Source organism: Amblyomma americanum, chromosome 8 (genome assembly GCF_052857255.1).
Source record: "Amblyomma americanum isolate KBUSLIRL-KWMA chromosome 8, ASM5285725v1, whole genome shotgun sequence".
Taxonomy (NCBI): Eukaryota; Metazoa; Arthropoda; class Arachnida; order Ixodida; family Ixodidae; genus Amblyomma; species Amblyomma americanum.
The window spans coordinates 32,509,202-32,523,329 of NC_135504.1; the positions used below are offsets into that span (position 1 = coordinate 32,509,202).

General features: G+C 49.2%; 1 protein-coding gene across 1 annotated transcript in view; it reads left to right on the forward strand.

The window, feature by feature from the left end:
* The window catches only part of LOC144102284 (fatty acid synthase-like), a 46,544-nt gene that overhangs the window by 31,769 nt on the left and 647 nt on the right, over positions 1-14,128 (forward strand). Inside the window, exons 15-21 of the mRNA XM_077635586.1 lie at positions 285-1,491; positions 3,468-3,622; positions 4,957-5,151; positions 5,367-5,696; positions 6,798-6,917; positions 9,454-9,785; positions 11,423-11,776. Of these exons, the coding sequence (XP_077491712.1) occupies positions 285-1,491; positions 3,468-3,622; positions 4,957-5,151; positions 5,367-5,696; positions 6,798-6,917; positions 9,454-9,785; positions 11,423-11,776 (2,693 nt within the window). The remainder of the gene's footprint in view (positions 1-284; positions 1,492-3,467; positions 3,623-4,956; positions 5,152-5,366; positions 5,697-6,797; positions 6,918-9,453; positions 9,786-11,422; positions 11,777-14,128) is intronic.

Genomic DNA, 14,128 nt, shown 5'->3' on the forward strand with positions numbered 1-14,128 from the left:
ATCCATTCTTCATTTCCACCCTTTGTTCGGAGCAGAATCACAGCACAGCGCCTGACAGATTGCAATTTTGATGCCTCAGGTTTTTAAAAGAAGCCTATGATAGACAGATGAATGAGTTGGCACAGCAGTATCTGAAGAATACCGTTATTAAGCCGGGAAAGGAATCTGTCTGTGCACGTTTACATGGCTAATATATCATGCCCATTTGTAAAAGCGTACACAAATTACACAATATCGTCCTTGGTCCTTGCGTTGTGAATACAGCCATCATCTTGTCGCCGCAGGTGTGGACGTCATCTACAACCACCAAAGAAACACGCTCCGTGCTGGGGGAGTCTTACTACGAGGTCTCATGACAAGGGTCTCAAAACGGCGCTCCAAACAGCCCGTGCAAACTTTTCAGGAATACCGTTTTGTACCGTACATGGATGACGAAGCCACCAGGACCGAAAGAGAAGCTGACGTCCACGAGTACGTACAAGTGTGCAGCGGCGTCACGCGGCACCTGCTCGATTCATGGTGCACAAGTGAATCTCACAAGTCCGACATCATAAAAAACCTCCACGAGGCACCACAAAAAGTAATCGACTCCTACCTCGAAAACCCTTCAGAAAATCATGGCCTTCTTCGAACTCTTGTGGCCATTTCACGAGAGAAAACAGGCACAGATTCTTCGCTTGATTTATCCATCAAATCTGCACTTACTGCAAATGAGAAAAATATTGAAAATGACCTTCTCAACACGGCCCTTTTCGGAGATGACGCCTTGGGACACCTCCTTGACGTTGCTGTTGAGAATACAAGCGACTACAGGATCCGAATTCTTGAACTTGCTTCCCAAACCTCACTCTTCGCTCCATGGATTATCCCCCTTCTCACTGGGTCCAACAGCCTGTTGAGGGCCGAGTACACCGTGGCCCATGAGTCGCTGGGAATACTCGGCCCAGAACAGACTCCACAAGGCGTTAAGGCAGTCACCTGGAGCCCATCCTTCACATCCAGCGGCAAAGTGCCTGAAGCGGACATCATTGCCGTGCGCGGGAAGACATTGACCTCTAAAAGTCTCGAGGCATTGGCTGAAGAACTGCACATGCTGTGCAGAGTGAACGGCTTTGTTCTTGTAGCCCAGCGCACTGTCCTCTCACCAGCTGAGGTTTTCCTCTCTGCACAGGCAAAAGTTGTGTTTCCAGTTCACTCTATTAGCGAAATGGTGGCAGCTTTCTCCTCAAGTGGTCTTCGCCTAGTCGGCCTAAAGTCCAACAACATGTCAGCGCTCTTGCTGTTCAGGAAGTTCCCTGTGCAAGCCGCAAAGGTAGAGATGCTGCGAGTGAACACCCTAACAAGTTACTGGGTCGAAGACGTGCAGAACAAGATCCTTGAGTATCGAAGTAAGCGGGCCGGAGAAAACCTGTGGCTGCTTGCCACAGGGACGAGTGGCGTCGATGGCTTAACCAAATGTCTCCGGGATGCCGCTGCTGGAGGCCGCATCAGGTATGTATTCGACACCTTTGTCATGCCTGTAGCAATGCAACCATCACCGCCAGTGGAATGCCACTGGCTTTATCGACACAGGGAAATAAACCAGTTTGTGAAGAAACTTTAATGACACTGGAATAAAGAGATAGCTAAGCCGCTTTGCTGAATTATTAGCCGACTTTGTAGAGTAACAGCGATTGTGGGAAACATGCAAGCGAGCATCTAAGAGCATCTTTGATGGCACTGATGACTGATCTGCGTACGCTTGAAGCCACCACTGAAACTGGCTACATTTTAAAGTCTCACAGAGCGAGCACGCCAAGGCGACACGCTTAACGGTGAATTAGAAATCAAAAGCCGTAGTGAATTTGTTGAAGTTTCCCTATCCTGCTTGAAACTGTCATTTTCCCGCACCTTTCGTTAAACATGTTAGTCTTTTGCAGTTGCGTCAAGCACGCAACACTTTGATGGCCATGTGATCGGTGCAGCGGTTTAGCCACCTCTGACGCAGCTGGCAGAAAACAAGCCGACTTCCCAGTAATGCTGTGACGGCAAAAAGATACACTACGATAGTTGTTGCCAGTACTCACTGGATGCTAGAGCTTTGAGAGCGATTGCTTAGATGTACTTCAGTGAGTCCGCGCGTAAAAAGTCATTTTTTTCGACAGCGCTGAAACAAAACGTACAAAAAAGGAACAGGCATGGACGAGCGCTACTTCCAACTCAGTAGCGTTGGAAGTAGCGCTCGTCCATGTCTGCTTCTTCTTTGTGGGTGTTGTTTTAGCGCTTTTGAAAAATGACAAACGTGCACTAACTAGCCCGATCTGCCACTCTTCTGCGTAAAAATACATACAACTCAACGTTAATTCGTCAGTATTTCACCCTTAGCTAAACGATATGTAAAACAAACGTTCACCCTGAACTACGAGCTCTAGGTCTCACGAGTTTCATCCTGCGAGTGTTTCGATCAAAGATAGCGGTCAATACTGGTTGGTCTCGTCTCTGTTTCGCCGAGAAAAGTACAGGTAGAGACATAAAAAATGTTGTCGTTAATTTGCAGTCAAAGACAATATTTTTTACCACCACATACATCGAACCTGAAAGGTAAGTGAAGGAATTATGCTCTACATAAACCTGCTAAGAAAAAGAAAATACTTCTTCCTCCTACGTGGAAAATAATCGTCGACTCCGCGCTAGTAAAATATTCCAGTCGATCTTGATTCGGCTCAGAGACGTCAAAATGTTGGAAACGGTTTTAAGCTTCATCTTGCATTATGGCTCGTCCATCGCGTAGCGTACTCACGGCGTTATTGCGCTCTTTTATTGCTTCACGATTTATGCTTACGTAACAGCACGATGTGCATAACAGGTATTGGTGGTCTCGCATCTTTGCCCATTTTTAGATGTGCGCAGTCTATATATATTTGTTTCAATCCCTACTAATTGTATTGCTTAATTCTTCCTCTCAAGTTGCATTGCGTCATGTTTAAATATTAGCTTTCTTTATTACTATACCTCCTTAAGTAAACGTCAGAACTGATTCTGTAAATCAGATGCCTGCGTCTTCTCAGTTATATGTATATTGCTTTTTTACGCAGATAATTATTGCAGAGCTTCTTCTGAATCCGGAAAAATAATTTAAATTGAATCGAATTGTAATACATTAAGCCATTTCTACCCACTCTTGCGTGAAGACTGCGACTGGTTATTAGAACACTTGTCTACATGCTGGCTCGCGTCTACTGCTATTCACTATATCGGCGACAGGTGCCCGCAAAATTGACATTTTCATTTGTTTCCAGTTTAAAGTTTTGCGGAGTGTTGTAAATCGGCTGAAAAGTGTTATAACGTTTTTTTTTTCTCATGCTTCTTGGTGCCGCGACACGGTTCGCAGTGGTGTGGTTTCAAAGATTGCGCCTCCTCCATTCCTTCGTATTAGGGAAGGAGCACGCAGCTTTTCTGACAGAGGGATCCTTGTCCTGTCTTCTTAGGTGCATACTCGACGCTTCCATTGATAAACCGAACGAGGTGACCGATTTCAGCCTCAGCAATCCCTTATACAAGGACGTGGTGGAGAAGGACCTTGTCAGGAACGTCTACCGGGATGGCCAATGGGGATCCTACAGGCATGCCGCTCCTAAGTCAGGTGAGTTCCTTCTTGTATGGACTCTTACCTAGCCGAAAAAGCTTCTCGAGCGGGTGCATACGATGGTGCAGAGACTTCAGTATTAATTATAAACTAGAGAGTGGTGTTAGCGGCGGGTTAGGCAGGAAAAGTGCAAGAACCAAAGTAGCATATTGTAACGTGTAGAATGAAGCAGGAAAAACCGAAGCCAGCATGACGCTGGAGGCAACAAACTTTTGCCTGCATTACTGCTGCATGCATCAATATGAACAACATCAGAAATGAAGATCGTATTTGGGTCATAAAAAGTCAAACAGCAAGAAACTAGCGATCAGGCCGTACTGATGCGGAAAAATGGCCTCTCAGCTAGATCGCGCGTTCCCGTTCGATATGGATTGGTGAACTTAACAAGCTTATTTTTTCGCTTTGCACGTTACATAGCATTTGGCGGATGACAAAAAAGGGCAATAACGTTTTGTCAAAGCGGAACCACTTCACATGCTGAAATATTTCCCATGGGGAAGCGGGCCAGCCATCCCTGTACTCAGGCCTAAGTATTTAGTACGCATTTCGAGATTTTTTTTTTCAAGATGTGCGTGCGCCCCAAAAAAGGTTCCTTATTCATGGGATATGCACTGTAGTGTGTGCAAATTCGCCTTCTGGGTATGCCTTGAATGTAGTGCTTGAAGTCTTGCGTAACTAATCTCTCTCCGGGCGCAGACAATGCTGCTCTCCCGCCATCCTTTGTCTAGTGTGAGGCGGACGTACAGCTTTTGAATGTGCGTTGCAGCTCCACCGAAATATACCATAGCAATTGCTAAGTTTCCATTATGCTCCATATGTTACGAACCGGTACCTTGCTTTGTCTCAAACCGAGAACCTGGCTAACTCGAATGTACTGCCTAAAGCTGCCGAAAACATGGGCACATGTGCGTGGTTTGAAATGAAAAGTTGTAGGGAACCGCTATTAACTGAAATCGCAGTTCATAGGTGCCGGTGGGCTGGCCCGAAAGACGCGGGTTCGATCCCGGCCGCGGCGGTCGAATTTCTATGGAGGCGAAATTCTAGAGGTCCATGTACTGTGCGATATCAGTGCACGTTAAAGAACCCCAGGTGGTTGAAAATTCCCGAGCCCTTCACTACGGCGTCCCCCATAGCCGGAGTCGCTTTGGGACGTTACACCCCCATAAACCAAACCAAACCAACTGTAGGTGCCGGTGGCAACTGCTAACCTCAACAATGCGACCGCAAGGGACTGCGCTGATTTCACTAGGCGTTTTATAATTTGCAGGTATTAAGAGCGTGGCAGTTTCTGATGACTGCGTTGGCTTTCTGTCTTCACACGTCCACTACAGGTGACCCTCCAAAAAAGAGGACGGAGTTCGCCATGCGCACTTGCAGTGACCTGGACAACTGGCTTGAATCGCCGCTGGGCTACTCGCTACCCCAGAGCAAAGAAGCTGGCGCTAACCGTATTTTTTGCAACGTTTACTACGCCTCAGTGAACCACCGAGATGTCCTGTCCACCACTGAAAAGCCACCGTTGCCCGGTGAGCATTATCCCATGTCAGCTAGAGCGTCAAGCGTTTGACGTTTTCGTCGAGAAGTGTTTCGTGCTTGTGTGCAATCAAGTTACACACATTTAATTGTATTTTTCATAGCACATCCCTCGTTGCCTCGTTTCGAGTGTTTTAAATTACTAATAGACGCGTTAAAGCCCTACCCCATGAAGGAAATGAGGACGGATTTATCTCTCGATGTGCAGGTTGTGTGGCGAATGGCGAACATGCCCTCGGTGAAGAGTTCTCTGGACGGGATCCTGAAGGACGCCGGGTCATGGGGGTGGTGCCGAGTCACGCCATAGCAACCGTGGTGGCTGCCGATCCGCTCTTGATGTGGGAAGTTCCTGAATCCTGGACACTGCTGGAGGCGTCAACTGTTCCTCTGGCATACTCAACCGCGTACTACGCTCTCCTAGTGAGGGGCAACATGCGACCCGGAGACGCTGTTCTGGTTCATTTCGGCAGTTGTTACGTGGGACAGGCCGCCATCTCCATTGCCTTATCCATGGGGTGCACCGTCTTTACAAGTGTCGGTAAGAGTCACATGCGCCCATGAGGCTAGGCGATTGTTGCGTAAGCTACACTGGCCGAGGTTGAGCAGTTTCGCGTGGCTCCTGGAGAGCCGTGCTGCGCATGCGCGAGGAGCAGTGACGTCACACGGCGCACAGCGCCACGAGGCGCTCCGCCGTGGCCGCCGCGCGCGCCTCACCGGTCTGCGCATCCTCTGGAAACTGCACCACGTGACGAACCGTGTGACCAGCCACGGCGCCGCGCCGCCGGCAGCAGCTCCGCACCACGTGACCGAGCCAACCACGTGGTCAACCCCTACCGCACACGCACTGAATAAATAAGACCCTGTGTCCAGCCTGGGATTCGAACCACGGCCTTTGGCATTTGAGGTGGAGACAGTGCCACTCCGCCACAATGGCGCAAGGTTAATTTAACCGCGAATAAAGGCGCATGTAGTGAATACGCACCTTTCATATATTAACTCTTCCTAACCAGAGTTCGCCGCGCTTACGCTACGTATATCCTGGCCTAACACAGCTAGGCCATCATCCGTTTTTTATGTCAGGTAACATACAGCAAAACTACAGTTCAATAGTTCTAAAGTAAACTATCCTGGGAGCTTGTTTTACTAAAATAACCAGAGAAAACTTAGTTTCCTTTCGGCACGGCAGTTTGTTGTGCGGTGTCGTATTGGTTTTCCAAAATATGTTGTGATGTGCTAAGGTATATGGGGCTTAACGTCTCAAAGCTGCAGACGGTCTATAACGAGCGCCGTAATGGTTGGCTCTGAAATAATGTCGGCTTTACGGAGATATTTAAGTGACATCGCATTACATAAGGGCGTCTCTTCAGTTCGCCTGTATCGAGATGCAGCTTCCGCGGTGGCGATTCGATCAAGTAGTATGGTTAGGCGAGGTTAAAAAAACAATCAATGCATAACTATCCCTGTCTGGGCGAACGCCTCAGCCAAGAACTGACGTATGAAGGGGAACGAAACTAAGCAAAGTTGTCAGATTGGACGTGCTGACAAAAAGTGTGAAGCGCGACAGTACTGATGTCCTTGTTCAATTCTTATTAATGATTAGTCCAACATAGGTCATGTTGTCGTATGCCTTTTCCCTCAGGTACAAATGAAGAATGCGAGCACCTGCAGAAGCGCTTTCCTGACGTGGAGAACTGGCGATTCATAAACTTCCATGCCATTTCTCAACATGATCACATTTTAGAACACACAGAGGGTCGAGGTGAGTTTGCATTGTTGAATTAATTGGAAAAGGACAAACACAGGGACTTCTAGCATATGTGAAAAGTTACCTTTGCAAACCTATTATCACTGGTGGCAAGATTCCAACGCTGTGCTTTGTGTCGGGAGAATTCTTGAAGCGAAGGCAGCGGATAATGGGGCGAAATGCTCTGGGCGCGCAACGTGCGTGCATAAATGAGGTGCCGCAGGCAGAAATTAGGCTCGTTCTCATTTGACACCCAAGAGGTGGTGTCGAAAGGTTTGAGATGCGGCCTTGGGTTCTCGGGGGAGAGCGCATGGTGCAAAAGTGCAGCGTTGCTTTTTGTACTCAGGCGTGTGCATATGCTTGAAGCTCATGCTATCGGTCAAGTGCTGTGCACTCCTCCGAATTTCCCCAGATGCTTCATTTAGATCATCATCCTGCCGCCTCTTTTTCCCAAAACGTCTTTTTTACTTTCGCTTTATTCGCTTTTGGCATCCTGCGCCTCTCCTGGCGATGTGTTCAAGGACAGGCCCCTGCAGGGTATTTTCTCATCGAGTTAGAAGATAATAGGATTTCTCAAGAATCAACGCAAGGAAACTGCCGCACTTTACGTGTAAACCCGCACGCCGTCATATCAGAAGGGATGCGCATTTAAATTGAGGGGTGAGAGAAAGAAAATCAGGTCCACACGCATCTTCAAGGGCTTCGTTGTGGGGTTCCTGACCAACTGCGCTAAAAAAGTGCGCCTGTACAGTCTAGGTGCGGAAAAGTACTAATAGTACTAAACAAAACTGCTTGCTCTTCTAGCTAAGCAGTGTGTGATGGCGCTGCAATCGGCACCGCAAACTTCAGCGCAACCCAAGCAGCACAGGTAATTCGCCCAACATTGTTATGGCGCTGCAATCGGCACCGCAAACTTCAGCGCAACCCAAGCAGCACAGGTAATTCGCCCAACATTGTTATGGCGCTGCAATCGGCACCGCAAACTTCAGCGCAACCCAAGCAGCACAGGTAATTCGCCCAACGTTTTAACGGTATTGACAGTGGCCGGCCCTACAATGGACCAGGATGGAGCCACCTTGTTGCAATATTGGGCCGATTACCTGTGCTGCTTGTGAAGTTCCTCATATCGGCGACGAGAACGCGAGCTTGTCTTCTGTACATTGTGGGCTGTCGTGAAGTGTACCCGTAAGCTTCGAGGGACCCTCAGAAGCATGCGAGCAGCTGTCGTGCTCTAACGTGTTATCTGAGTGAAGCACAAGCATTTCTCACCGAACAGCGCACTGCGCCGTCGATAAGTACTATCGCTACGCAGTAAGTATGATCGCAGAAAACCCCAGTGATTGAATCTGCTGATGTCGTTGCAATTTCTTCGCGCCTGAATTGCTTCCCGTGGGTCGTACGCGGAAGCGAATGAGAGTGCGTTCCAAAATTTTGGGCATTAAAGGATAAATAACGTGGCTCGAGAGCACAACCTGAATGGCAAAAACGTGCAAAGTTGTGTGCAACCGATAAGAGATCTTATTCATATTTGAACAGCGCAATAAAACAACGGGACACAACGAAGAATAGACACCACAAGCGCTGACTCGCAACTAGATCTTTATTCACGGCAAAGGTCTCTTAAATACTAGGAACAACAAACACAATCTAGAGAGAGCCGTCGCGGTGGCTGAGTGGTTATGGCGCTCGGCTGCCGGCCCGAAAGACGCGGGTTCGATCCCGGCCGCGGCGGTCGAATTTCGATGGAGGCGAAATTCTAGAGGCTCGTCTACTGTGCGATGTCAGTGCACGTAAAAGAACCCCAGGTGGTCGAAATTTCCGCAGCCCTTCACTACGGCGTCCCTCATAGCCTGAGTCGCTTTGGGACGTCAAATCCCCCATAAACCAAACATAATCAAGAGGGAAAACAAAAGGAAACGCAAAAGCTAATCAGCATGCCCACAACGGTGACAATAGGCAAGAGCGGAAAGCTACACATCTTGGCCGGATAAGTGCATCGTCCCTTTATCAGTTCGTGTGACAGAAGGCGCTTGTGGTGTCCATTCTTCGTTGTGTCCCGTTGTTTTATTGCGCTGTTCAAATATGAATCAGTACCAACTCGCCCAGTTCGCAGCCTTAATGAAGGGATATTATATTTCTAAATGATGACTGTTGTTTGCATGAAGGAATTTCACATCCAGGCACCGTTAAGGCGCACTTTTTAATCCTCCCCCCCCCCCCCCTCGCCTCGAACGTGTAGCTTTCGCGCAGGAAACCCAACTCTCTCCACCACACACGTTCAAGGAATGCACGAGCATCCCCTTACCGCCCATCCGTCACCCCACAAGAACTTCGTGGGAACACTGGCTGTCCCTCCCCTTGAGTGGCTCCCGTTCAGCTGGTCTGCTGTACGCCTGATGCCGAAACCAGCAATAAGCTTTTGAATTAAGAAGCCCATCGGCGAAATAAAAGCTAGTGTTATAAAGTCTGTTCTCTCTCTCACCGCCACGTGTGACTGCGTCCCCCAAGCATGATTTCCCCTCTCATTTTTCGTTGTGGCTTGACTCATCAGGTGTGGACTTCGTGCTGGATTGTGAGGATGGATGCCTGCCGTGGAACGCCCGGTACATGGACATAAATGCTCACGGAACTAATAGCCCTTTGCTCGGCGCGCTGTCCTTAAATCGGAGCAGTGTCGCCGTCACGGGTGACATACTTGACCGGCTTCACTGCGACGATGCTGCGGCGTTTTCCGACAAGTGTCGCGTGACCGAACTGGTCAGCGAGGGCATCAGTTCTGGCGCTGTGCGTACGCTGGAGGCCACAGTCTTCACTGCCGACCGGGCACCGGAGGCTTTCCGAGTGGTGGCGTCTGGAAGAGGTGCGGCAAAAGTGGTATTACAGGTGAGTTGTCTGAAATGAACGAGGTAATGACATACCTTAAGGCACGAGGCGAGATTTTTTCTGGAGACGGGTACAGGTTCAAATGCGACTGTATACACGAGGAAAGAAGGAAACGAATGGACTTTCACCTAAGCTGGAACTAGTTGGACTTCCACCTAAGCTGGAACTAGTTTGAGCACCAGTTGTATAGATATAGAAGAAAAAAATGTGGCAAGAAAAGGTTTTCTGCGCTTCAATTGCGAGTTCATATAGGTGCGAGGCTTGCAGATAGCTAGTCATGTGCGAATGGTCACACTGGTCACGTATGTGGAAGAGGTTATGGAGTTAATGGGCCACATGGGCCAGTAATGTGGCCAGTGGATCATGTGAATTCAGTGTGTTATCACGTCATTTCAACTGGACTACACCACGAGAACGCGGAATGCGAAGGGAGTTTGTGCCCCGTATGGGGCCCCCCAAGGAGCACAAACTTCCACGCCTTACATGAACACACACGCAACATGCCTTTCTGAAGTGCGGTCTCTCGCGTTTCGGGCCGATAAACAGTTTTCGGATGATGGCGACATCGTAGTCGTATCCTTTACAACGGATGGACATCCGATAAGACAGAATCAAACCAAGAAAATTTGCGCGAGCAGCTCCGTCTGCCGTCGGTGACAGATGGACGAAAACAGATATCGCGCAAAAGAAAAAAACAGTCCTAGGGTACCTCGATGCAGCTTCCTTTGGAAAGCTCTATCGAAGCACACTTGGACGTCTCGGTTCGCAGTAGTTTTTTTCAGTGCTATGAACTTAGTCGATAGGCGGCCGCGTCGATCGAAGAACATGCCTGCAATGCATGCCCACTTACTGCAGTTTCTGCGGGAAGCATTAAGCCGCCGAAACGCCACAAGTACTAGGTGTAGTGTTTCCGAGCGTTGCCGTTTTTACATAATTTCCGGCACTTGGTAATGGCCATTCTTTTCCTGGTTTGTGTTCTGGATGTCAGCGCAAGTTAAAGATCCCCAGTTGGTCTCATTTATTCCGGAGCCCTCCACTACGGCATCTCTTTTTCTCTTTATTTTTAAATTCCCACACTTCTCTCTTCCCCTAAGGCGCGGTTCAGGTGTCCGCCAAAAAGTGAGCTAGTTGCGGTGCCATATCCTTTCTTCAAAAACCACTAACTGCTGTCACGCTTTCTATGGCTTGTTTTTCCCATGGCTCATTGATATGCTGCTAGAAAAAGGTATTTTTACGCTGCGAAAAATTTCCTTATAGCTGGCCTTTAAGGCTGCACTCGCAAACTGGACAAACGAACTGTGAATAACTGCCCATCGTGTTATATAATTGGTTTCTGGGGAGAGGAAATGGTGCAGTATCTGTGCTCATATCGTTGGACACCTGAACCACGCCGTAAGGGAATTGGGATTAAAGAGGCGGGACTGAAAGAAGAAAAGAAGAAAGAGGTGCCGTAGTGGATGGCTCCGGAATAATTTCGACCACCTGGGGATCTTTAACGTGCACTGACATTAAAAATCCCCAGGTGGCCAAAATTATTCCGGAGCCCTCCACTACGGCACCAAATCTTCTTTTGACTTTGTTGTCTACGTATGGAGTTGCGCTAGGCGAGTGCATCCGTTTGCCATCACTGAACCTAGGTACGGCCAGAGGAGAGGCAGCGAAACGTGGGTCCCTTGCCAACCTTCACTGTCGAAGCCATCTCCCGGACTTACTTCTATGCACACAAGACGTACATCGTTGCTGGGGGCATGTGCACCTTCGGCATGGAGCTCGCAGACTGGATGGTGGTACGAGGATGTCGCAAGCTCATTCTCACTACCCAGTGTGGAGGGAGCACGGGATACCAGCGGCTCTGCTTGCACCGCTGGCACTGCGTAGGAGCCACGGTACGTGTCATCAACGTCGACATCTCAACGGAGAAAGGGGCCAGGGAGGCCATGAAGGGAGCGGTGGCGATGGGACCCGTCGGTGGCATCTTCAATCTTCTAGCGGTAAGCGAGCATCGCTATCTTTTCATCGTCATCGTCATCTCTCCAGCAATGTGTCTAATGAGAAAACCTAAAAATAACGTTGCAGTTTTGGGCGTTTTGGTATGATATGACATTAAAGTTAATACCCAAATAGACGAGTACGGCGCAAAATGACATATAACGCACGAGCGATTATAAATGGGCGAATGTTAATGTACGAACACACTAGCGGAAAAGCGTGCCGCAAGCCGCTGGCGGCACAATTCGCGGCGCAAAAGGGGCGGCCATACCGGCGGCAAGGAGTGCGCGGGAAAGCGCCGCCGCGCAAGCTCTTTTCACGCCAAACCGGGCGACGTCCCTGCTTACGGAGGAGAGCGCGCGGCTCCGCTGCCGGCGCTGGAATGTAACTTTGCTAGGAGCCAAGAGGTGGCGACACAGACGCTTCCCACGTGACTAAGTCGGGCGCCCCTCATTGGTCTCCCCGCTCTGCGGCACGGGGCAAGCCGCCGAAAATGGCTCCTCGACCCATACTTTGCGCGGCAGTCCAACCCGCCGCCGAGGCAGGTTTCGCGGCACGCGGCGCGCCGCGCGTGTTTTGCCGCCAGTGCGTCCGTACCATTAGTCGTTTTTTTCGCCCCAGACATGCTCCAAAAACTGTGCAGATGAGGGCCGGAAAGGATTCACTCAAGGTTGTAGCCCCACAACAAGCGATTTCTGGCAATAACTCCTTCATTGAACATAAAATGCTACAAACGGCCTGTTCTTCCCAACACACGCAGGTGACTTGTTGAGTGGTGCCAGTTGGCGCCAGTGCTTGCAACACCGTTATACCCTGGTGATTTGTTGCTCTGTCGGAAAACGATTTCTCTTCCAACTCTGGAAAGGGAGTCCGAAATAAAGCCCACGTGGAGGCACTCCCTTCGCTTCTCGTGAATTGTGGCAAATTGCTTCCTTTCCTAAAGAGCGATATCGATAGGGTATATTTATGAGACCAATGGTGAACCTCTGTTCTGATGCTGAAAAAAATGCCTTTAACGCCCTTCTACTGCACCTGCTCCCTCATGCAGTGACACGAACCATATAGTATTATAAAATCAATTGTTCTAAAAGCAAGAAGCAGCTTATCCTCCATTAATCACACATTTTCCCTTTTAGTTTAAGACGCAGGCGAACGGAAGTCAACGACAGGGCACGTTCTCCGCTGTCAGCTGTCCCTTCCTGCCTTGCTCGCTTTCTATCCTAAAAATTCAACTTCAAGGCAACTAAACACGTCCTGGGATTAAGCGGAATGTTTATTGAAACGGAGACTGACTAGAACAAGAGCGATCAAAATAAACCGACCCTGCTTGCAGACGTGCGCAAAATAAAGGAAGCCTAGAGACAAATGCCACTATGCGCACGTCGACTTCATATCACGGGGACAAGGCAATGTGGTTTGTGCACTTCGGGAAGCGACAACGCGGGTCGCGACAAGGTGGCTAATGGAGGGTAGCGATGGCCGTCAGGAATTAGCCACTCACGCACACGGCGCTAGTATGAGCCCGCTAACCGTGTAGTTAAGGCTGTCACACGATTGCTCGCCTTAGTTAATGACTCACAGCTGCTTCTGCCGGGTGAGAAGTAAAGAAAAACCAAGTAAAGAAACCAAGTAAAGAAAAATTCGAGAGACGGATGCAGCAGCACGAGCGAAGAGATTGGGCCAGCCAAGCAACGTGAAGGATCAATTTAACGAATTGATTTATGGGGGTTTAACGTTCCAAAGCGACTCAAGCTATGAGGGACGCCGTAGTGAAGGTCTCCGGAAATTTCGACCACCTGGGATACTTTAACGTGCACTGACATTGCAGAGTACACGGGCCTCTAGAATTTCGCCTTCATCCAAATTCGACCGCCGTAGCCGGAATCGAACCCTCGTTTTTCGGGTCAGCAGCCGAGCGTCATAACCACTGAGCCCCCGCGGCGGCGTCAGTGCATAATTGTTGGATGCGCTAACGCTTTGAATTTCCCTGTATTTTCCGGTATTATAATACAGCGCATGCTCAATAGACTTAAGGGCTACTTCGATTGAACAGGGGGCTTGAATTACGCGAGTTCGAATCGATTTCAAGCCGCCGCGGTGGCTGAGTGGTTATGGCGCTCGGCTGCTGGCCCGAAAGACGCGGGTTCGATCCCGGCCGTGGCGGTCGAATTTCGATAATAATAATTGGTTTTTGGGGGAAAGGAAGTGGCGCAGTATCTGTCTCATATATCTTTGGACACCTGAACCGCGCCGTAAGGGAAGGGATAAAGGAGGGAGTGAAAGAAGAAAGGAAGAGGTGCCGTAGTGGAGGGCTCCGGAATAATTTCGACCACATGGGGATCTTTAACGTGCAC